A 23,491-nucleotide genomic window follows, 5' to 3' on the forward strand; every position below is an offset into this window, starting at 1 on the left:
ACACACACACACACACACACCCCAATATGGGGGGGCGGGACCTCTCTCACTCACACACACACACACACACACACCGATATGGTCTCTCTCTCTCTCTCTCTCTCTCTCTCTCTCACACACACACACACACTTCATTTTCACATCGCACAACATGCACAATGATTGTTTACTTTCAATTAATTATCAAAAAGTATTCTTGTTTTTCATTCATTGGTAGAATGTTCCCACACTAGTGAAGTTTGTAAAGCAACTACTACAGATAATATTTCATGTTCTTGCTGTCTACGAGGAAACCACCTTCGTAATTCCTTTATTGTCTCCACCAGGCCGAAGGCATGGGGAGAGAGTATGTTTTGCACTCCGTCCGTCCGTCCGTGTGTCCGTCCGTCCGTCCGTGTGTCCGTCTGTGAACAGCTAATCTCTGGCACCGTTGGCTTGATCGCAGCCATACTCTGCACACACCCTGAATGCCAGAGCTGAACCTCTGCCCCAAAGTTTTCACATTGGCCTGTTATAGCGCCACCAGGAGGCCGCTTTGTGCAAAACAAATGTTTTGACAGTACACCTACAGATTTTGTCCAAACATTACGCAAATTGGTACACAGTCTCTCTAGACCCATTCAACGAAACGGGTCTTTCAGATTTTTCAGACTCCATCCTGATTGGCTAAGATTGGCTTCCAAAGTTCGCAGGAGTTCTCCGTTTCAAACAAAATGCTGCAAATCATGAACACATCGTGTGATTTCCGTGAAATTTTGCACGCACATTCCCACTAGGTCGAGGAAGAAATGCCACTTGAATATTTTCAACTCAGCCTAATGGTGGCGCTATAACTGGCCGAAAAGTGTTTTTACCTCTAACTGCACGGATCTGTGGATAACTTTGTATGCCAACTCCCTAGACGCCAACGAAAAACCTTTGCCTGGAATTTTTCACATCTGCTCTTTATAGCGCCACCAAGAGGCCGACATATGTAAAACACATTTTCTAATATTACTCCTTCAGATTTTATCCAAATTTCACGCAAATCGGTACACATGCTCTCCATAGTCATGTGATCAAGACGGGTTTGTTTGATTTCTCATAATCCACCCTCATTGGCTACGATTGGCTTCTAAACGTTTTGTACAAATCGCCACAACTACTCAACGCAGCGTCCGATTGTGGTGAAACTGTGCATGCATATTCCCACTAGGCTTTGGAAGAAATGCCACTTGACAGTTTTCAAATCAGCCTCATGGTGGCGCTACAACAGGCCAAGCCGCGTCACACACACACACACACACACACACACACACACACACACACACACACACACACACACACACACACACACACACACTATATTGCTCTTAAACATTTTGCCATACATCACACACACACACTCCTATCCTCCTGGTGGAGACCTGTGCCCAGACGGGCACTTTTTCTAGTTGATTCTGTTGGTTATCTCTGCCCTACCAAGCTATGTACATCATATGTTGATGTGTTGGTTATCTGCAGCCTACCAAGCTCTAGATTCTGATTTTTTTCCCATGCTGTATTGATGTATCATTGTAGGAGAGATGACAGGCAAACGTTGATCAAAATAACAATTCTACACCATACCCATTTAGGACTGAGACCAGATTCTACTAAATGTTTTCTAAATCATTTTCTGAAAAACCTGTTTCTATAAAAGTGGTTTTCAAACTATTTCATGTCAAGGACCCCAAAATATGTATGTAATTGGCCGTGGACCCCAATCTTAAAATGTTGTTTCATGGACCTCCCAGAAACGTTCGCTGTGAATGAATATTATATTCAAAGATTGGCACTCATTTCACGATTTCTCAAAAATGCCAGATCTACAAGCTTAGATCGTTACTCTGTGCACTCTGTGTATGAGCTTGTAGATCTGCTATTTTTAGTTTGTTATTTTTTATGAACTTGTTGATCTATTCTATGTAGATCTGCTATTTTTATGTTGCTCCCATGTAATGGGTCCCTGGACCCAGGGATGGTCGTTTAGATGGGTCCCAGGAGTCCTACTTCAACGACGTTAGAGTACAGTAGGCCTACTGAGTACAGTATTCCATCCCAGAATCTAAGGATGTAATTTTCACTTCAAACTGCAATGATGCAAATAGCCTGCATCCTGTCCGGTCTCAGAGGAAAAAATACGTGAATGTGAGTTTCGCATTTCCCATTCACGTGAATGGGGAAAATTAATTCACTAACTAATTAATGTCTTAGCAAGGAGATAGCACACGATTCCCGATGAAGCCGGTCGTTTTGACATATGAGTGGGTGCGGCAAAAACTGGGAGGAGTAGCGTGACACAATAAAGTTTATAGGCCTAATATACAATAACGTCACCTTATTAAACTAATGGCCTAAGTCATTTTTTGCCGAAAATGAGTTTTTGGCCTAAATCAACTCCTGGTGATGCTGGCCACCTCTGGTAAAATCGCCCCCTAACGTAAAAGGCCTCCCTGTTACACCCTATTAAAAAAATGGCCTATGTCAAGAGTGAGACTTAGGCCATTTTATTTTGCCTAAGTCATAATAAAATGTGACTTAGGCCATTTTAACACACCTTTCAAAATGGGACTGAATGGGACTGAATGGGAGTGAATGGGAGGTACTGTTACTATGGGACTGATACTATGGGAGTGAATGGGAGTGAATGGGAGGTACTGTACTATGGGACTGATACTATGGGACTGAATGGGAGTGAATGGGAGGTAATGTTACTATGGGACTGATACTATGGGAGTGAATGGGACTGAATGGGAGTGAATGGGAGGAACTGTTACTATGGGACTGATACTATGGGAGTGAATGGGACTGAATGGGAGTGAATGGGAGGTACTGTTACTATGGGACTGATACTATGGGAGTGAATGGGACTGAATGGGAGTGAATGGGAGGTACTGTTACTATGGGACTGATACTATGGGAGTGAATGGGAGGTACTGTTACTATGGGACTGATACTATGGGAGTGAATGGGACTGAATGGGAGGTACTGTTACTATGGGACTGATACTATGGGAGTGAATGGGAGGTACTGTTACTATGGGACTGATACTATGGGAGTGAATGGGAGTGAATGGGAGGTACTGTACTATGGGACTGATACTATGGGAGTGAATGGGACTGAATGGGAGTGAATGGGAGGTACTGTTACTATGGGACTGATACTATGGGAGTGAATGGGAGTGAATGGGAGTGAATGGGAGGTACTGTTACTATGGGACTGATACTATGGGAGTGAATGGGAGGTACTGTTACTATGGGACTGATACTATGGGAGTGAATGGGAGTGAATGGGAGGTACTGTACTATGGGACTGATACTATGGGAGTGAATGGGACTGAATGGGAGGTACTGTTACTATGGGACTGATACTATGGGAGTGAATGGGAGGTACTGTTACTATGGGACTGATACTATGGGAGTGAATGGGAGGTACTGTACTATGGGACTGATACTATGGGAGTGAATGGGAGGTACTGTTACTATGGGACTGATACTATGGGAGTGAATGGGAGGTACTGTTACTATGGGACTGATACTATGGGAGTGAATGGGAGTGAATGGGAGGTACTGTACTATGGGACTGATACTATGGGAGTGAATGGGAGGTACTGTTACTATGGGACTGATACTATGGGAGTGAATGGGAGTGAATGGGAGGTACTGTTACTATGGGACTGATACTATGGGAGTGAATGGGAGTGAATGGGAGGTACTGTTACTATGGGACTGATACTATGGGAGTGAATGGGACTGAATGGGAGTGAATGGGAGGTACTGTTACTATGGGACTGATACTATGGGAGTGAATGGGAGGTACTGTTACTATGGGACTGATACAATGGGAGTGAATGGGAGTGAATGGGGGGTACTGTTACTATGGGACTGAATGGGAGTGAATGGGAGTGAATTGGAGGTACTGTTACTATGGGACTGAATGGGAGTGAATGGGACTGAATAGGAGTGTATGAGGAGTGAATGGGAGTGAATGGGAGTGAGTGGGAGTGAATGGGAGGTACTGTTACTATGGGACTGTCACTCCCATTCATCCCATTCACTCCCATTCAGTCCCATTCACTCCCATAGTAACAGTACCTCCCATTCACTCCCATTCACTCCCATTCAGTCCCATTCACTCCCGTTCACTCCCATTCACTCCCATTCAGTCCCATTAAATCCCATTCACTCCCATTCAGTCCCATAGTAACATTACCTCCCATTCACTCCCATTCACTCCCATTCACTCCCATAGTATCAGTCCCATAGTAACAGTACCTCCCATTCACTCCCATAGTAACTACCTCCCATTCACTCCCATTCACTCCCATTCAGTCCCATTCACTCCCATAGTATCAGTCCCATAGTAACAGTACCTCCCATTCACTCCCATAGTAACTACCTCCCATTCAGTCCCATTCAGTCCCATTCACTCCCATTACCTCCCATTCACTCCCATTCACTCCCATTCACTCCCATAGTATCAGTCCCATAGTAACAGTACCTCCCATTCACTCCCATAGTAACTACCTCCCATTCACTCCCATTCACTCCCATTCCCTCCCATTCAGTCCCATTCACTCCCATAGTATCAGTCCCATAGTAACAGTACCTCTCATTCAGTCCCATTCACTCCCATTCAGTCCCATTCACTCCCCTTCAGTATCAAATGTCTTTGTGCTCTGATATAATTTTAAACACTCTGTGGCTGACCCTAAACCATGGTCTATTAAAAATAATTGGAATAAAAACATTTTGCCTAAGTCACTTACTGCAGTAAGTAATTTGGCCTAAATAAGGTTTATAATTGCCATAAATGGCATGTTCAGATATTGGCCTAAGTCATTTTATCCTTACATGTTACATGATTGACATACAACTTTATTTGTATGTCAATAGTCATATTTTTTCATATTTTTTGGAATTTAAATAATTAAGAAATATAATATATTCTACATTTGGCACAGTTTTTTGTGTTTCCTGAAAACCTTGAAAAAATGACTTAGGCAATTAGTTTAATAAGGTGACGATAAATAAATGTTACCAATAACAATAACACTAAAAAGTGTTACAATTACAATAGTCTGGTTGCAACCACACTAATTACATAGTTTGGTTTGTAAGATGACTGTTAGTTCATTCTATTGGAATAATGGCATGGTTCTGTGGCAAAATAAATATTATGCAACAATGCTGAATCTGCAGTACATACACATATCCCATTTACTACCCAGGGGGCAAAGGGGGTTGACCTGCATTTGTCATAACATACAAAGTTGTCCACCAGAAATAATATCTATGACCCAGTAGGATCACAACCTATATGGACAACCCGGTCAAGTTTTGGGCGAACGTCCAATATGTCCGCCCCGATATTAGCCCCTATGGGGGGTGAATAGGGCAAAATTGTACACATTACAATTCCTGTAAGATCCTATTACCCAGGGGGGCAAACCACCCCTTTTTGATTCTATTGGGTCATAGATATTTCTGGTGGACAACTTTTGATGTTATGGCAAATGCAGGTATCCAAAATCTGACAGGAAGTCTCTTTTCTTTTTCATGTTTGCAGCCATTTTGACAATATGCAAGCTCAAGCATATATGTCCCTTCTGTGCCATGGATCTTAGCCAATGGACTAATATTGCTTGTGTTTGCCAAAACAGTCAACAATCATGGTAGAAATCATGGTAAAGCACTATTTCGGGTAGCCACCAGACCACCAGGGTAGCCACCAGACCATTGGGTCCAGACACACCCAATAATAAAAATAGGTATTCCATTGAGTCTCTCATGGTCAGAAACCATGAAATAGACACCAAGTTTGCATTTCTAGCTCATCTGGTTCAGAAGTTAGAGCCAAAACCTATTTTCTTGGTACTAATATTGTGGCGGCCATATTGTGGCGGCCATATTGGATTTCATGGAAACTTGCAATACAAAAAATGTTCGTATTCATATCATTGATCAACCTGAGAAGTTTCGTGGAAATATCTCTCAGTTTAAAATGGTGCCCTATTCACCCCCCATTATAACTAATAGGGGCTAATATTGTGGCGGCCATATTGGATTTCATGGGAACTTGCAATACAAAAAATGTTCGTATTCATATCATTGATCAACCTGAGAAGTTTCGTGGAAATATCTCTCAGTTTAAAATTTTCCCCTATTCACCCCCCATTATAACTAATATTGGGGCGGCCATATTGGATTTCATGGAAACTTGCAATACAAAAAATGTTTGTATTCATATCATTGATCAACCTGAGAAGTTTCGTGGAAATATCTCTCAGTTTAAAATTTTCCCCTATTCACCCCCCATTATAACTAATATTGGGGCGGCCATATTGGATTTCATGGAAACTTGCAATACAAAAAATGTTCGTATTCATATCATTGATCAACCTGAGAAGTGTCGTGGAAATATCTCTCAGTTTAAAACTTTGCCCTATTCACCCCCCATTATAACTAATATTGGGGCGGCCATATTGGATGATCAAATCAATACTGTGTGAGGAATTAACTGGATTTCAAATGTTTTGAATATGCTGATATGGGGAAAGAAATAAAAATGGCCACCAATGTACATCAAATTACTTCAAATTACACCTAACTTCTGTTCTGTTGAACCTAGAATGGTGAGGTTAGTGCCTATACCTACAGTATGTTATCATGAATGAGTAATTGTATAAAAATTAAATATGATTGGAAAATCTCTTATATTTCACACAAATGAGACAATACAGTATGTGAGGAACTAAAGTTAGATATTGGAATATAATACCCCACTTAGCCCAGCCTCTACCCGTGGAAATCGTGCACTTTACGATGACATTTGGCTCACAGTTAAATCATGCCATAAGGGACATTTTTGGCTAACATGGGGCCATCGCAGAGTTGTCCCGTGGTGACCTGGCCGCCATTTTCCAAAATGGCCACGACCACCTGCTGTTATTTTACCAATTCAGGTTTTCAAGGATGAGGAATACAGTGCTACAGTACTATTTACAACATGCACATCAAAATGTGTAATATCGATGTAGTACTGTACAGTACATGTGTTCAAACTGACATGTGAGAGTCAAGTGAGCCCAGGACATCAGCCGGCGTATTCCGTGTACTACTCCTCATCAGACCCCCTTCCAAATAAAACCAGCTCTGCCCCTGAGTCACCAGTACCCAGTGAGGTCATAACACCAGGAGTGTACTCCTAGCCAGACCCCCTTCCAGCTGGCCAACCAGCTCTGCCCCTGAACTGCCAGTATCCGGCATTGCCAGAACACCAGCCCTTGTACCCCCCACCAGATAACACAGTGGAGCAGCAATACAGGGGGCCACGACCTACCATCCCCGACTTCACCAACAGAGACCCGAGTGAGTTTGCCCGCCTCAAATTATCACTCAAACCTGCTGCCATCCAACGTCACCCAGCGGTTACCTCAGAAAATGGGCAGATATGCCACAGTTCTGCATGGTTCTGAAGACGGAGTGCGAGGCTGCAACCCCACCCTAAGAGACAGGGAAAGCTAATGCATACTGTCCATTATGTGAGATTAACGAACACTTCAGTGTACTAGAGACTCATGACAGAACCGATCACAGAATGGATTCGAACCAAGAAGTGGTGCTGGCGCTGTGGTAGATCACACCTATAGCTGCCCAGTGTGATATCAGGAGGCCATGTAGCCTGTGCATTGGCAAACACCTTGAAGTCCTGCTTGAGGCCTGATGAGAGCTGTCTGGTGAACACCACTGCCGAGGTGCTGTACCTTGACAAGCCAGTTGACGGGAAAAAGGTCCTACTCAAAGTAGCTTGAGTTATATTTCACGACGGTGACTGTTCCCTCGACACTTATGCCCTTCTTGGCGATGGGTCAGAACGCACAATGCTTCTTCCCGCTGCAGTGGAAAGACTCGGCCTCAACCGAACACCTGAAGATCTGCCCTCAGAACTATCAGGCAGGATGTGCAGACACTGAATGGGGCATGAGTGTCGTTCTCTGTGTCCCTATCATGTCAGAATGTCACAGAACACAGAGCTCATTGAGAAGTATGGAGAAACACTGACAGGAGGCCGCCAAGATACAATGCCCCAGAGACCCAGAGTGTGCCACTGCCGCAGCAACGATGTCATGAGGCAAGTCTCCAGTAGGATATGGATGGAGCCCGCACACCATGGGTATAAACAAGACGTTCTTTATTGAAAATGACAACGTTTCGATCTATCCGATCTTCATCAGGTCATCAGGTCATCAGGTCTCCACCAAAAACACTGTGCCTTAAAGGGACGAGTCAAAGGTCAGAAAGCCCACCTCCTGTATGTCCTGTCAGTAGCAACTCAACCTGGCTGCGCCAGGCTAAACTCAACCTGCACCTGAAATAGACCCTCACCACACCTCATGTGGTGGAGTTATTGGTAAAATAACAGCAGGTGGCGGCCATTATGAAAAATGTCTACCATGGTCACAGGACAAATAGTACCACTGTATTCCTCATCCTTGACAATGTAGGATTAGTCACCAGAATCAAGATCCTAGGTGGTCTAGAACCTGAATTGGTAAATTAACAGCAGGCGGCGGCCATTTTAGAAAATGGCTGCCATGGTTACCACGGGACAAATCTGTGATGGCCCCATAGTCAACAATGTTCCTTATGGCATGCTCCAACTGTGTGCCAAATGTCATGCTTTTATTGTAAAGTGCACAATTCCATCAAAATACTGCACATAGATGCTGGACTACTTGCTATTTTTGTGGATATACACCAATACGGGGGGGGGGGTATTATATGTGTAATATGGTCTAAGTACCAAATGCTACTCCGGATTGTGAATCCATACATATCTCATGTGTTCAGATTGGATAATTCAATCAAAAGTTACAACAGAACATGTTTTGCTAATGGTGACAAGACAACTCACCCCTTTTCTGTTTTCCTCCCGGAATTTTCCCCAGTGAGGGGTGGGAGAGGCTGGACAGCAGACGGCTGGACTTTGAATTTATCTAACTATAAACTTTCACGGCAGCAGACAGCCTAAGTACAAATATAATTTATGAAAAGCTACTACAGTGAAGTCTGTTCACAGAAGTTGTTGTAGGCTATGTGGGGATTATCTGACGAGGTACCATTTGAGTGGGAAAAATCTTACATATACTAAATAATACTAAATTGTTTATAGGGTCAATATAAGTAAAATAATATAGCCTTTCCACAGGAGTATCTTTTTATATTTGTCCAAAAAGAATACAAACAGCCAATAGCATATTACAAAGTTATCCCCCTCACTGGGGAAAATTCCGGGAGGAAAAACGGGCAAGCACCGGGGTGAGTTGTCTGAGGCCAATTTTTTTTATCTGGGTGGTTGCCACTGAACCAAAATGGTTCTATAGACCCTCACCTTCAAATTAGTAGTGAAAGTTAAACTTTTACATGAGTTGTAAATGACAACTAAATTTAACATTGAGACGGAACCCCACTACATGAAAAGCTACTTCCACATGTTAAAAGGTATTTTTATGTGACACCATGAAATTGTCGGTGGACCAACCAGTTCATAGGGTTCACCTTCATGAGGTACGGCCACAGTGCAGAATGGATTATTAGAATAACCTTGAAGCAAGGGACCGTGAATACCTTGGCCCTGAGCAGATTTGTGTCTGGCCACTGCGAGGCTACTATAAAGAGTGGGAACACAATTTTTCAAGATTTAGAAAAGATGTCCTGGTCAAAGGTATTTCACAAGACCATCCCATCTAAAGTGAAGATGGTGGCAACAACAGCCAAATCCATTCAAATAATACACTCAAAGTGTATGACCTAAATGCTATCTATTCAAGGGTCATCATACTCCTGTCTAGTGACTGTGAGGTTCATGTGGAGGATGCCCTCGCCTATGAGCTGGCACCAATCTTAACCGCCATGTTCACTGAGGATGGGATGCAAATTGAGAAAGCCAAGTCCACCGGCATGGGACCCAGAGTAGTTTGGATGGAAAAAGACACATCAGGCCACTGAGCCCTAACAATCTACCTGAAGAATACAAACCTGCCCCAGATGGCATTTGTGCAATTATAAAGTGTGCAGCATGCACACTTTATAATTATGTGTAATAATAATGTATAAGTATGAATGATTATATATGGTTTGTCATGCACACAATGTTCTGTTGATGTTTTGGTGTAGAATGCTCACAATAAGGCTGAAGGAGTTAATTCATCAAGGGGTTGTGGTGGAAAGGAGATATGACCACTTCCACATTTATTTTGCAATGAAAATGTGTTGCATTTGCATTGATTTATATTGTATTTTATGGGATTTTGCTGTTTTAAGCATGAAGGGGTTAATATCTAAAAATGCCCTATTCTGAAATCATATATATTGTACATATCCACATCCATGGATAAACACTCTAAAAATAGCATAGTAGCCAAAAAGTGAACCCGGACATGTTGAGTACTCCAACGTTTTATGTTAGAAATGTTTAGTATGGGTCCCCAGCATGTAGAAACTGCCGGATGCTAACTTGCACATGTTTTCATAATTGGCATAATATGTGACCATACCAATTACAACCTATAGCAGGCAAAATATTAAAAATGTCATCATGCATGTAGCATGTGACATGTCAAACTAGGGGGTTTTCATGATGCTGAATCCATTCCAAGCATTAGTTTTGCAAAAAAAAAACACTCAACGAAGGGACCCTCAGATGCCCCGCGCACTTTACCCACGCACAGAATCTGTGCCTCGGTAGCACCGAAGCGACATTTCAGGTTGAGGACTCCCCATCATTCATCCCAATATCGAACGTGGAAGATATCAACGGGGTGGAGCAACAAAGATTGGTAAATAAACACAACATGGCCAACTATATCGTCCTGCTCCTATGCTACACAGGCTAAAAAATACCAATATAATAATAATATATGGGGGTAAAGTGTGACATGTAGAAACCATGCTGTTTTATCATATTCAGTATTGCATCGTGTATAGTATATATAGTGCATGTTGAATTATCTCTGGTCAATAGCCCTAATGCCCTTTGCTGGCATTAGAGCTATGGACCAGAGCTAATGTTGAATGTGACTCGGATGAAACTTCATCCCTGATTACAACCAAACCAGTCTTGGTGCTTTTCTGGTTTCATCTTCTTGTTGTATTCACTTGTGCTTGAAATGTAGGCCTACCCATTCTACAAGCTGAATAAAAATGTCAATCAATCAATGATGTATAACGTCATGTGAATCACATTGCAACTATGTGGTGTAACTTCACAACAGAACCATGCCATTATTCCAATTTTGAACATATTTGACTAAGAACATACCAGAACAACCCAGAACAATGTAAATGATTCAGAATTGTTGCATAAGCTATTATTTATTTTGCCACAGAACCATGCCATTATTCCAATAGAACGAACTAACAGTCATCTTACAAACAAAACTATTTAATTTTCACTTATATCACCTTTGTTGTCATGTCTCACATATAGCCTATCAATAAAGGAACCATGGATCTGCATGTCAATAAAATACACCATGTCATTTTCACTTGGAACTGCAATGATGCAAATAGCCCAGGATGCAGGCTATTTACATCATTGCAGTTTGAAGTGAAAATGACATCCTTAGACTCTGGGATGCAATACTGTACTCTTAACGTTGTTGAAGTAGGACTCGTAATATGTCCCTGGGACCCATCTAAACGACCACCCCTGGGTCCAGTGAACCATTACATTGAGGCAACATGTCACTCACTAACAGAACCATGTCAATAATTGAACCATTGCATGATCACATCATGAACACACCACCAGATATCTGTCTAAACACCTGAACGTGGCCAGAGTGCATGTGGTTGTCGTTTCAAGTCATTATATCACAGTTGTACAAACATTGTACCATCAAAGCCCATGTACAGTAAATCATGTCTCACAGTCTGTTTCTCTGCCCAATAGGCAGTACCGGTACACAGCCTACCGGAACTTTGTCCGTTGGTGCTAGGGATGTCTGGCAGAGCAGCTCATCAGAACGGTCGTTCCCTCATGCGTCTTCACGAATATTCTGTTATTTATGTTGGATCCAAGGACTCCAAGCATTTCAACCTGCCCCCTCTACCAGAGTCCTAATTTATTGTAATAAAATACCATGTACGGAAATTATGCATTTATAATGTCATATAGTCCAATGCAATGGTTTTCAACCAGTGGCCCTGACCACCAGTGGTCCTTGAGGGGATTCCAGGTTGTCCCCATGGGCCCAGCTAAATGGAGAGTTTGTAACCATTACCAATGGACCCTTTTTAGATCTGGTCCATTTGGTTTCATTTTATGCTCTCAAGAGTACAATTATTGCACATGCATTACAATTCAGGATTCAGGACAGGAACCCTGTTTGGTGCATTATGTTATACTTTGAAGAATATTGAAAAATAGCAGATCTGCATAGAATAGATCAACAAGCTCATAAAACAAACAAAAAATAGCAGATCTACAAGCTTGTAGATCTGGCATTTTTGAAAAATCATGAAAATGAGTGCCAATCTTTGAATATAATATTCATTCACAGCGAACGTTTCTGGGAGGTCCCTGAAACAACATTTTGAGATGGGGGTCCACGGTCAATTACATACATATTTGACATGAAATAGTTTGAAAGCCACTTTTATAGAAACAGGTTTTGGTCTCAGTCCTAAATGGGTATGATGTAGAATTGTTATTTTGCTCAACGTTTGCCTGTCATCTCTCCTACAATGACACATCAATACAGCATGGAAATGTGAACAACATTTTATCCAACAACGACAATATTCTATGTCTTGGGTCTTCTGAGAGGCTAAAATCTCAAATGGTAGTCTGGGTCAAATTCTGAATAAATAATGATTTTTGATTAGGGATGCAAGAAATTCTTGGCTGATACCGATAACAATTTAGCCAATACTGATATTGATATGTTTATTTAGTTAGTTATTTCCCCCTTTTGTGTCAGGGAAACAAATACATATTCAATCAAATAAATGTTCAGAATCCACAGCTTGGTAGGCTGCAGATAACCAACACACCAACATATAATCTACATAAGCTTGGTAGGGCAGAGATAACCAACATACAATCAATAAAGGAATTACGGTAGGTGGACAGCAACAACATGAAATATTAGCTGTAGTTCCTTTACAAACTTCACTAGTGTGGGAACATTCTACCAATGAATGAAAAACAGGAATACTTTTAGATAATGAATTGAAAGTAAACAATACTGAAGAGTAATTTATAAAACTGTTATTGGAAGCCAAGAGGGGCCAAAAAACCTCTATGGTGAATCATGAGCATTGGGGATTTCATGTCTCACACGAATCAACACAGGATGGGAGGACAAAGCAGCCCATGTAACTCCAACACCAACGGACGAATTTGCTGTATCCCAGGTGCCTGTAATAGCGGCATGACCTGTATTTGGAGAGACATGTTTTTAGATTCATCATATACTAGTACTACATTTCAATTTCCTATCATGATACAAAATTAGTTTGTCTATTATACTCAAAACATTTATGTATTATGTTGACAGTACAGCATTGAGGTCATGGGGGTGACCTGCTGCAGTCAAGTGCATGGATCTGCAACCTTTTTGACATGTTTTCATTTCCTCATCATCATTTTATCACGACCACAATCACATGGTATGGAGCACAGATTCACTATTTTAACAGTGGAAGAACATTTTTCAGAAAAGCACCGAATTTATAGATGACTTTTTGTTCTTCAGATTTTAGTAATGCAATTAATTTAAACATAGATGGGTGGGTAATAAAATTAATTGGCAGGTATTTTTGCCTGAAATTCATAATGCTAGTATTCTTACATTCCAACAAAACATGGTAGGCTACTCATCTCCAATTCTGGCTTTATTCCTGATAGTGTCATATCAACATGAAGTGACATATCACATTCAATGCTGTATTGTAATATTTCTAACTGGTTTTGATTGTCTAAAGGCAATACATGACCTTTGTGTTTTATTTATTTCCTTTCACTTCATTTTGATTGATTCAATCAATCAATCAAAATGTATTTCCTTTCACTTCAGGGTGTATAATGATAATTAGAATCAAAGCACTAACACACATATCTCCCAGACAGAAGCCAGGGTGTACTTTGTGTATAAATGTTGTGAGTGAGTCACTGTGAGTGGACTAAAATGTCTAAACGTTTTGTATATAAAAACTCTTATAACACTTATGCCAGTTATCACAAGCCTCCCCTGTGCTTGTGTTGGCTCTCCATAGAAAAGTAAGGGCTACAGCACACATTTTCTTTGGGGGACAGTATTTCACAAAGTCCACGTTGGAACATAATCTTACTAGATCAAGTGGGGGTGACGTTCATTTACCAAGTTGATTATATCGATATGTTTTAGCCTGTATAGTGTAGCCGTTGTGAACGCGAAGAGTTGTGTTTATTTACCAAGCTTTGTCACCCATGCGATAATCAGCGGCCATGGCTTCACACCTCCGACAGCTCCATCAACTGCCTCCGTAGCTGCTGAGCCAGAAGCCAGGGGTTCAAACTGGTAGGGCAATGATGGTTGCTCCACTAAAGTCCCCATCTTCAAATAACGCTTCGCTAATGGTGCCAGAGTCCGTCCTCCATTGCAAGATGCGATGTGTATGTGTGTGTGTGTGTGTGTGTGTGTGTGTGTGTGTGAGAGAGAGAGAGAGAGAGAGAGAGAGAGAGAGGAGAGAGGTCCCGCGCCCCCATGTGTGTGTTACAGTATGCCTGCATGATCAGGTCTCACTGCGGGGACCAGAGGCAACGCAGCCTCCCCGGGCCAAAACTGCCTCAAACCCGCGGAGCGGCTCGGACAACCAGGGCGATAATAGCGATATTGATTATTATTTACAATGAATAAACAAACACACAAGTTCCCTTGAACAATGTTGTGGTAACTAACGACGGTATTGCAGAGGGTATACATTTCGTCCTGTGGCTGAGAGGGGACGAAAGGAAGGGAAGAGAACGGCGGTACATTAGACAGGCGCTGCGGCGATGAGAGCTGTCAGAGCGGGCAGAGGCCACAGCAGACAGTCCGTAGTCACGCTGCAGGGCTGCGGGTCTCAGAGCGGGCAGACAGGGGTGTTGGTGACCGGGGGAACGTGGGACTCGAGCCCGAAATTTGCGATTGTGCTGCAGTTCCCCTAAAAAACCCCACGCCAACCTCAGTTGCATTCTAACTAAGAGATTCGAGCGAAAAAATATTTTTTTTCAATTACATTTATAGCCAATATGACGCTAAATGTACCGTCAAAAACGCTAGCCTGACCTAGTAGCCACTTGTTGCTAGCGCCGTAGCGCGTCGCGCGTGGTTTCAAGGGTTTCAAACTGTTTTCAGTCAGACCACGTGATGTACAATACCAGCAATAGGAATTCTAGGAATGTCAGCGGACCTTTAAGGGACAGCTAGATTATGGCTTGGGGCCTCGTGGCACAGGACCCATAAAAAGAAAGGAGAAAAAAATGACATTACTTCAATAGCTAATCAGTTCCTTTTGGTTGCAAGAAAAAAAGAAGGGAGCGTTGAGATGGGAAAAGTGTGGAAATTGATAAGTGAGGTCCCTCAATTCCCATTCTGGGCGAGAGAAAAAGGCGTCATCGATTGGCTCTGAGCTGCTTTGTGAACGCATAATCAATCTTTCCATTATAACAACCCATCAATCAATATTAATACTGGCCCTCAAGATCAATATCGCAGGTGATAATCCATTGATCGTCAGTCACCGGCGAGAGCTGGGATTTGGTGATGGCTTGATTCCAGGGGTATTTGAACCCTCATGTGTTTGCGAGGAGTCCAGGGGAGATTCATTTTATAAATCTCACCCAGGGTTGAGTGGTGAGATGGAGTGTGGAATGGAGATTTACAACAGACCGCTTGACTGGGCAGACAAATAAATAGCTTGTTTTTCCTCTGCTAGGGTAAATAATTGCACCACGCAATATGCAAGCAAGCACGCACGCACGCGCACACACACACGCACGCACGCACGCACGCACGCACGCACACACAAATGCACAGAATCACGCATGAGCGATAAAGAACGTGGCCACCCAATTCAAATACCCGTTTTGAGAAGATAAACGTTCTGAAACGATCTGACCCCCAGCCCCCCACTGCCAGTCTGCCACTGAATCAAATCGTCCCAAAACAAAATAAATAAATTAGGCAATACAATATTTTTCACAATTATCTGTTAATATCAGCTGATGGCCCATTTCTAACCTTCATTCAGACTGTCCCATTCATCATGCAAATGTAATTCTGCTGCAGGTATTTAATCAAATGCTATCTGATGGCAGGCAAGTAATTACAGCCACTCTACGCTAACTCCCTCTTTTTCCTCCACATTCCCTCCCTCTGTTTCTCTCCATCTCATTCTTTGTCCAGCCACATTTTCTCTCTTTTTTCAACCTTTTTTCTCTATCTACTCGTTCTCTTGGCTCTCTTCTTTTGCTCTCTCTGCTACCTTCCAGCACTCACTTTCACTCTCTCTCACGACATCGCCCTAATCTCTTTGCCTCTCTCCTTCTCCTCAGTTTCCAAATCCCCACCTCACTTGCTCTTACACAGCGGTGATCTTGGCTGCCCATCTATCGTAATTCCCTTTAGTGGAGTCAAAGAGGCTATTTTGTAATCTTCTATCTCGAGATCCACAATCTCCATTGCATAGAATGGGGGGAGAGAGAGAAAAAAAGAGATGAAAGCTGTTATCAGTGTCACTCTACAACGTTAATGTTGGGGCCTCTTATGAAGAATCTCTTGATGGGTGACTCTTGAAGAGCTTATCAATGTGAAGTGCTCTCCCTTCCCTGACTGTTGTCTTGGCATTCATGAAACCTCTGAACAACAGACACAGCAGACAGGTGATCCATTTGTTTGAGGTGTGTGTGTGTGTGTGTTGGGGGGATGAAATGATACCCCTGATAACTCATCAGACGTGATTATGAAATGCAAGGATTAGTCAAAACAAGGGAGACAAGTTGAGTTTATTGTACTTTTGTGCATTTGATTCCAGTTTCTATCGATGGCCTTCTAAACTGCATGCATTGTCGACACCATCATGGTTATGAAGCGTTGGTTATTTCCAAAGATTCATTGCATACGTGGAAACTGTACTTCTGAGAAAGAAGTACATGCGTAGGCATGCATGCGTAGATGTAGATGTATACACGGTACCTAACCGGTACCTAACCTAAACTATGTATTCCTGTTTTTGTTTTGTTCTTTAACGCTTACCTGAAGGAGCGGAGTATGAACATGGGAGACAATGTGTGGCAGCCTCCTCCACTCACGTATGGCCAGGCTAGATGCCATCTCTACCAGCCTCTCGATGAAGTTGAGCTGCTGCTCCTCCGGATGGCAGATGGCCAGGTAGCCACGGTGCATGTTTACCTTCCACGCCATCTCTTTGGGACAGCTCAGCTCCACCTGGGAACACAGACAGATGTGAGAAAATGCAAACAAATTACACACTCAAACATGTAGTAGCAGAGCGGGTTAGGCGCTCTAAAATGACTCATCCAACATCTGGGAAAACGACTTGAGTACGACTACGATCCAAATGACTTTGTAGCACTAATTGAGACAAAATATGAAGGCAGGAACCTGAGGCCCTTAGTTGACAAAATAAAAATAAAATACATTGGGAGTGCACTCTGTAGGATGTGAGGCAAAAAATACCTTGCACTTTCAGATGTGATCAGTATCAGCGGGTTTTAATTAAATGAAAACATCCGAGGGGACAATTTCTATGACAATTTCCTGCATAATGAAGTAGTTGTGGAGTAGGGTGGGAGGGAGAACTTGCACTTACGGTGCAGTTGTTTTACCTATTCATTTTGTGAGCAGCTTCAGCAGGGCTTTTGTGCTAATGACTAATCAACCTGTCTGCCCTGACATGGAGGGTGGAGGAGAGGAAAAAGGCACCCGCTATTGATTAAAATGCTGAGTGCATTAACCGCTACACAAACAATAGCCTTGGGGTGCCCGCAAAACGTCAAACCTGTGGATCACTGGGGTCTTTTATCCGTGTATTGATGTGTGTGTGTGTGTGTGTGTTTGTGCATGTGGCGTTCCACATGCACGTGCATGCGTTTACAAAGTGAGCAACTGACTCAGAGAAACAGATTGAGTGACAAAAACAAAAGGCACATTAGTAGTAAACACAGGAGGAATACTCTGTGTGTGTGTGTGTGTGTGTGTGTGTGTGTGTGTGTGTGTGTGTGTGTGTGTGTGTGTGTGTGTGTGTGTGTACACGCGTGCACAAGCTTTCTTTTCCGACAGAGGAGAAAATTACAGCAATCGGTCAACATGCACTTATCAGCGGTGACACATGATGAATATCCCACAGACAGGGCTGCCCTTATCAAGGAGCTGGCTTAATTGAAAGCAAGGGGACATTTGGATTGGAGCCTCACAGACAGGCGAATGGTGAGCAGACTGGTGAAATGACTCTCTCCTCTTCTCTGCCACTCCCATAAAACCAATCATCCCGAGGCAGATGCTGGGGTAATTATTCATGCAGGCAGCTGCTGTAAATATTAGCTGGTAAAACTGGAGCCACAGTTGAATAAGGGGTTGGGCAAAAGCAGAGAGAAATTTAAAAACAAACTCGAGAAACTGGTACAGTGGACGGAAAGGGGAAAAGGAACAAACAAATGACCAAAGGAAGGAAGGAATAAGGGAAGGAACAAAAGCGAAATGAATAAATGAATGAAAGAAGGTGGTTGGGGCCGGGAGAGGTAGTGCGGGGCTGCTGTTGCCGTCCAGACAATTTAATTAGGTGTCACCTTAGGACGGAGTGCCTCAATGGATTGGTTCCAAGTCTCCTTGAAAGAGCAGAGCAGGGGAGTATTTGTTATGTGTCAGGTACTATCACACTCTCGCCACCACGCCTACACTTTGTTTTAGGAAACATGAGGTCAATAAATTAGTCGCCCAAACACCCGCAATGCATTTCTACAGCTTTATGGCCTGTTCGCTCGCCCGCCTGATGCCCCGCAATATCAGGTTGCTATACGTCACATAGATAGAAGACTAGGGCACATATACACAGAACTGTACTGCAAAACACATGCATTTATACATAGACTATTTGGGGTTAATTCTCCTGTGTATTTTAATATTCATAAAAAGAAAATCATGTGAAAAACGGACCGGTTCGCAGCCGAGTGTACGGCGGCTGGGATGAGGATCAGCGTCTCCAAATCTGAGGCCATGGTTCTCAGCAGGAAACCGGTGGTTTGTGCAGTCCCCTCACTCTTGTTCACGAGTGAGGGGAGGACGGAGAAGGAGATCAGCCGGAGAATCGGAGCGGCAGGGGCGGTATTGCAGTCGCTGTACCGCACTGTTGTGACGAAAAGAGAGTTGAGCCAGAAGGCAAAGCTCTCAATCTTCGTTCCTACTCTCACCTATGGTCATGAAGTGTGGGTCATGACCGAAAGAATAAGGTTGCGAATACAAGCGGCCGAAATGAGTTTTCTTCGACGGGTGGCTGGCATCTCCCTTAGATATAGGGTGAGAAGTTCAGTCACACGAGAGAGACTTGGAGTAGAACCACTGCTCCTTCGCCTGGAAAGGAGCCAGCTTAGGTGGTTCGGGCATCGGGAGGTCCTCGACGCGTGTCCCACTGGGAGGAGACCCCAGGGCAGACCAAGCTCTGGAGCTCTGGAGAGGGAAGTCTGGAGCACTCTGGTGAAGCTGTTGCCCCCGTGACCCGACTACGGATAAGCGGTTGAAGATGGATGGATGGATGGATGTGAAAAACGAAGTTTTGAGAAATAGAACATAATCCTGTACTCAATTTCATAGTTAGATGATTTGAATCGAATATTTAGGAAAAGTCATGGAAGGGGAACCTTCTGAGAGCATCATGAGGAAAGATAATCAACTTCATGTCAAAATATGTCAGGCTGATTGCTGAGAGTAGACATCAGAGTGTTAAATCATGGACTTACAGTACATTACTGATAGCACAATTAACGAAATACAGAGTAGACGATATTAGTGATCATACCAAGACCATAATGGCACATCAAGCTACATCATAGCAGTGGATCACACTCCCTCACTCACCTGTACAAGAGCCTCCTTCATGGCAGCCCAATTGGAGACCCTCCAGGCACACTCCAGAACCAGGTAAGGGTTGGAATGGCCTTTAGACTGGCCGTACTCCGTCAGTGGCTCCCACTGGTTCAGCTCCTTAGAACAGCTGAATGCGAGAAGAGATTGTTAACAGATGGCACTTTCTCTCCACCAATTTCCACCACGGTGCGTTCCGCTGTCATTTAGAGCAGGGGTTCTCAACCTTTTTGGCTGGGGACCCCCGGAAAAAATGCTTTGGCCATGTCTCGCAACCCCCGCCCCCCTCCCCACCACCAATACAAACTGACTGCAAAAATAACCTTAATAATAGAGAAAATACATCATAAATAAATACTGAAACCAGATATAATCATTAAGGAAAGTTTATGCATGCACTATGTAAACTCTTAATTTCCATTTTCCAGCCATTCAGTTGAAAATAATTTGGGGACCCCCCAAAATAATTTGGCGACCACCCGCGGGGTCGTGACCCACAGGTTGAGAACCCCTGATTTAGAGAGACATTACCCAGGTGACTTAGTAAAGTTGATTGCTCATCATCTTGCTTTGTTTTGTTCTTTCACTCAACAGTACACTGTTGAGATAAGAGGCCTTGGTTACCGTATCCAGTGGTCCTCCCAGAGCTGGTATTCAGGGAAGATGGCTGGAGAGGCGTTACTCCTCTCGTGGTCCTTCCTGGCTTTCTCCATGGCCCTCTCATAGCTCTCCTGGGCCTGAAGAATGGAAGGACAGAAGGAGAGAGGAATTTGAGGTAAGAGAGCTACACGGCTGACTCGGTTTGAGTTTATTATGGGAAGAGATCCCCTTGGAAAATGTGACATGGACGAGAAATACGTTTAGGAAACTGGAGGTTCTCTAAAACTCCATCCATCTGTTAATAACAAACACACAAGCAGAGACAGTTAGTATTTTCTATGATGTCTGCTTGAAGTGAACTCTCACCTGCTCAAAGAAGCCATGCTGTTCATAGGCGATGGCTGTGGCCGTCTCTGGGAACTTGCACCTCTTCTGCCAAAGGCCTGCCCACATGTCCTCCTCCTGCAGCAGGGAGTACAGCTCTGCCAGAGAGTCCAATATCTCCTATTAGAACAGTAAAACAGTATTAGAATCTCCTATTGAAACAGAGGACAAGTATTTAGAATCCCCCATTGAAACAGAAGCCACTTTTATAGCCACTTCCCGCAGTAATGGTATTGAGTGGAGTTATGCTGGCTTGTTTAACACAGAACCAAACAAAGCCACCTCCTTGTGTGCTTTACTTAGTATGCCGGCGTTGTGGAATCAGAGGTATGCACAACGGTGTAAGCGCCTAGTGCCGTTTGACATCTGTTTTATACATTTACAACTGCTTTATATCCTTTGCATTTATTTCACAAAGAAAAGATTTGTGCATCAATAATGTGTGTTTGTGTGGGAGAGAGACAACATGTATACATGTATGGGACTGAGGCCGAATGTTGCTACTGTATATACTGTAGATAGCAAGAGGAAACACCACTAACCTGTGTGTTAGAAAGTGCCTGGAGAGACCTCTAATGAATATTCGAAACAAAACTAAATCCAGGACTTTATGCTTTAGCTTCAAACTACCATCACCCCCGTTCACCTCCATCCCTCACCTGCTGTGGTGGCGTGATGCTCTCCTGCTCATAGAATTCGGTGCTCTGCTTGGGTTTGCTGTGCAAGCTGAGGCCCTTCTCAAAGGCCTGCTGTTCCAGCATGAGTGTTGAGCGCAGCCACAGGTTGTGAGTCTTCCCCAGGTACTTGAGCACGCAAGGCCGGATGGGAATGGGAGGCACACACTGGGACATGGCCTCCACAAAGCAGTTAAGGGCACTGGGCTGGCAGTCCCGCTGGGCCTGGTGGCTGCCACTGCACAGGAACGGGCTCATTTCCCCCGACAGAGCCTGGTATCAGAGGAGGAGAGGTACAGATATAGTCTATAGAGCGGTCTCTCTTTTCACTGCAGGCTTGCTGAATATAATACTGCAGTTTTTCCTATATACCCAAGAGGAAGCAGTTGAGAGCGACAGAACATTTTGATCTCTTTTCAGACACCTGAATATACATGTGGAAATGGGGGGCAGCTACAGTATGTACACACAATGCCAGAACGCCAGTACAGAGAGAGCTGGTGCAATGGTGCAAAGTTATAAAGGACTTTGATTTAAATGCATCATGATTTGATTATAAAACTGTCTAAAGAATGGCGTTGGTAAGAACCCACAGTAGCACTAACCAATGGGCGGACGGGGACAGTTATTTATACAGTTACAGTATGTGGTCCCTCGCATGCATTTTTCACCTTAGTGGGGATATGGGAGGTTGTGGTCGCAGTCGTAATTTTGCATGTACAGTTGGAGGCCATCGATATTGTCCTTTTCTTTTTGCTGAGGTTTGCGTGATCTGCGCAAAAGGACAGTTAACCCATTTTGGGCGGGAACCCCTTTTGGTGTTTTAAACATTATGTTATAATTTAGCTATTGAAAAATAGCAGATCTACAAGCTCATAGCGCGCCACCGAGTGGCGCGCTACGAGCTTGTAGGTCTGCTATTTTTGAAAAATCGTGAAAATGTAGAAGGATTTTTTCAGGATTTAGAAGGATTTTTTAAAGTTTTGAGGTCAGGCCTAAATGGGTCAAATGATAAGGGACAATATCGGTGGCACCCAACTGTAGTTTGGGTGTGTACATTCCTGTGTTATGGACTGTTTTTTGAAAATTTGAGGCATTAATGGACCTAAGATGCATTATAAATGCATGAAGGGCGACTTCTGCAATGGCTACCGTGGTATCATCAACCGCCCAGCTTAACTTTAACTGCGGTGTATTGATGTTTCATTCAAGGGATGCAACACAATGCCTTATTCCAGGAAAGGGGAGAGCTGAGACGATGCACGGGGACAGCAGGTTAGGGGGAAACGTGCGAGGCTCGTGCAAATATGAGAAAAGAGACGGAAGAGGGAGAAATAGCAGGCATCTGTGGTCGCATTTGTGCAATGTTGAATGACTGGCACTGTGGCACACAGGAATAAAACGACGCCGACTGTGATGAATATCGTTTCCGCTGCTCTATATTAGCATGAGGAGCAGTAAACAAATTTGCTTTAATTTGGTGGGCGGTGAGAGAGGCCTGCGTGTCAACCAATGCCGAGCTAATGGGGGGGAAAGAATCCCATCCTGTCTTGCTTTCCCATGGAATTATCAGCCTGCCCACATAGCGACCCAAGCAAAACTGTAATCACTCTATTTACTCCATAAATTGATTTCCTGCAGCCGTGTCCTGAAATGCCATAGGGTCAGATATGTATTGGGGAAT

General features: G+C 43.4%; 1 protein-coding gene across 2 annotated transcripts in view; it reads right to left on the minus strand.

The window, feature by feature from the left end:
- trrap (transformation/transcription domain-associated protein) overlaps nucleotides 1-23,491 on the minus strand; it is a 143,720-nt gene that overhangs the window by 43,967 nt on the left and 76,262 nt on the right. For both annotated transcript variants that reach the window (XM_079493049.1, XM_079493048.1), the window contains exons 53-57: nucleotides 21,793-22,080; nucleotides 21,116-21,253; nucleotides 20,774-20,886; nucleotides 20,144-20,279; nucleotides 17,306-17,497 (exon numbers count right to left, since the gene is read on the minus strand). In XM_079493049.1, the coding sequence (XP_079349175.1) occupies nucleotides 17,306-17,497; nucleotides 20,144-20,279; nucleotides 20,774-20,886; nucleotides 21,116-21,253; nucleotides 21,793-22,080 (867 nt within the window). The remainder of the gene's footprint in view (nucleotides 1-17,305; nucleotides 17,498-20,143; nucleotides 20,280-20,773; nucleotides 20,887-21,115; nucleotides 21,254-21,792; nucleotides 22,081-23,491) is intronic.

This window comes from Electrona antarctica (assembly GCF_951216825.1).
Source record: "Electrona antarctica genome assembly, chromosome: 22".
Lineage (NCBI taxonomy): Eukaryota > Metazoa > Chordata > Actinopteri > Myctophiformes > Myctophidae > Electrona > Electrona antarctica.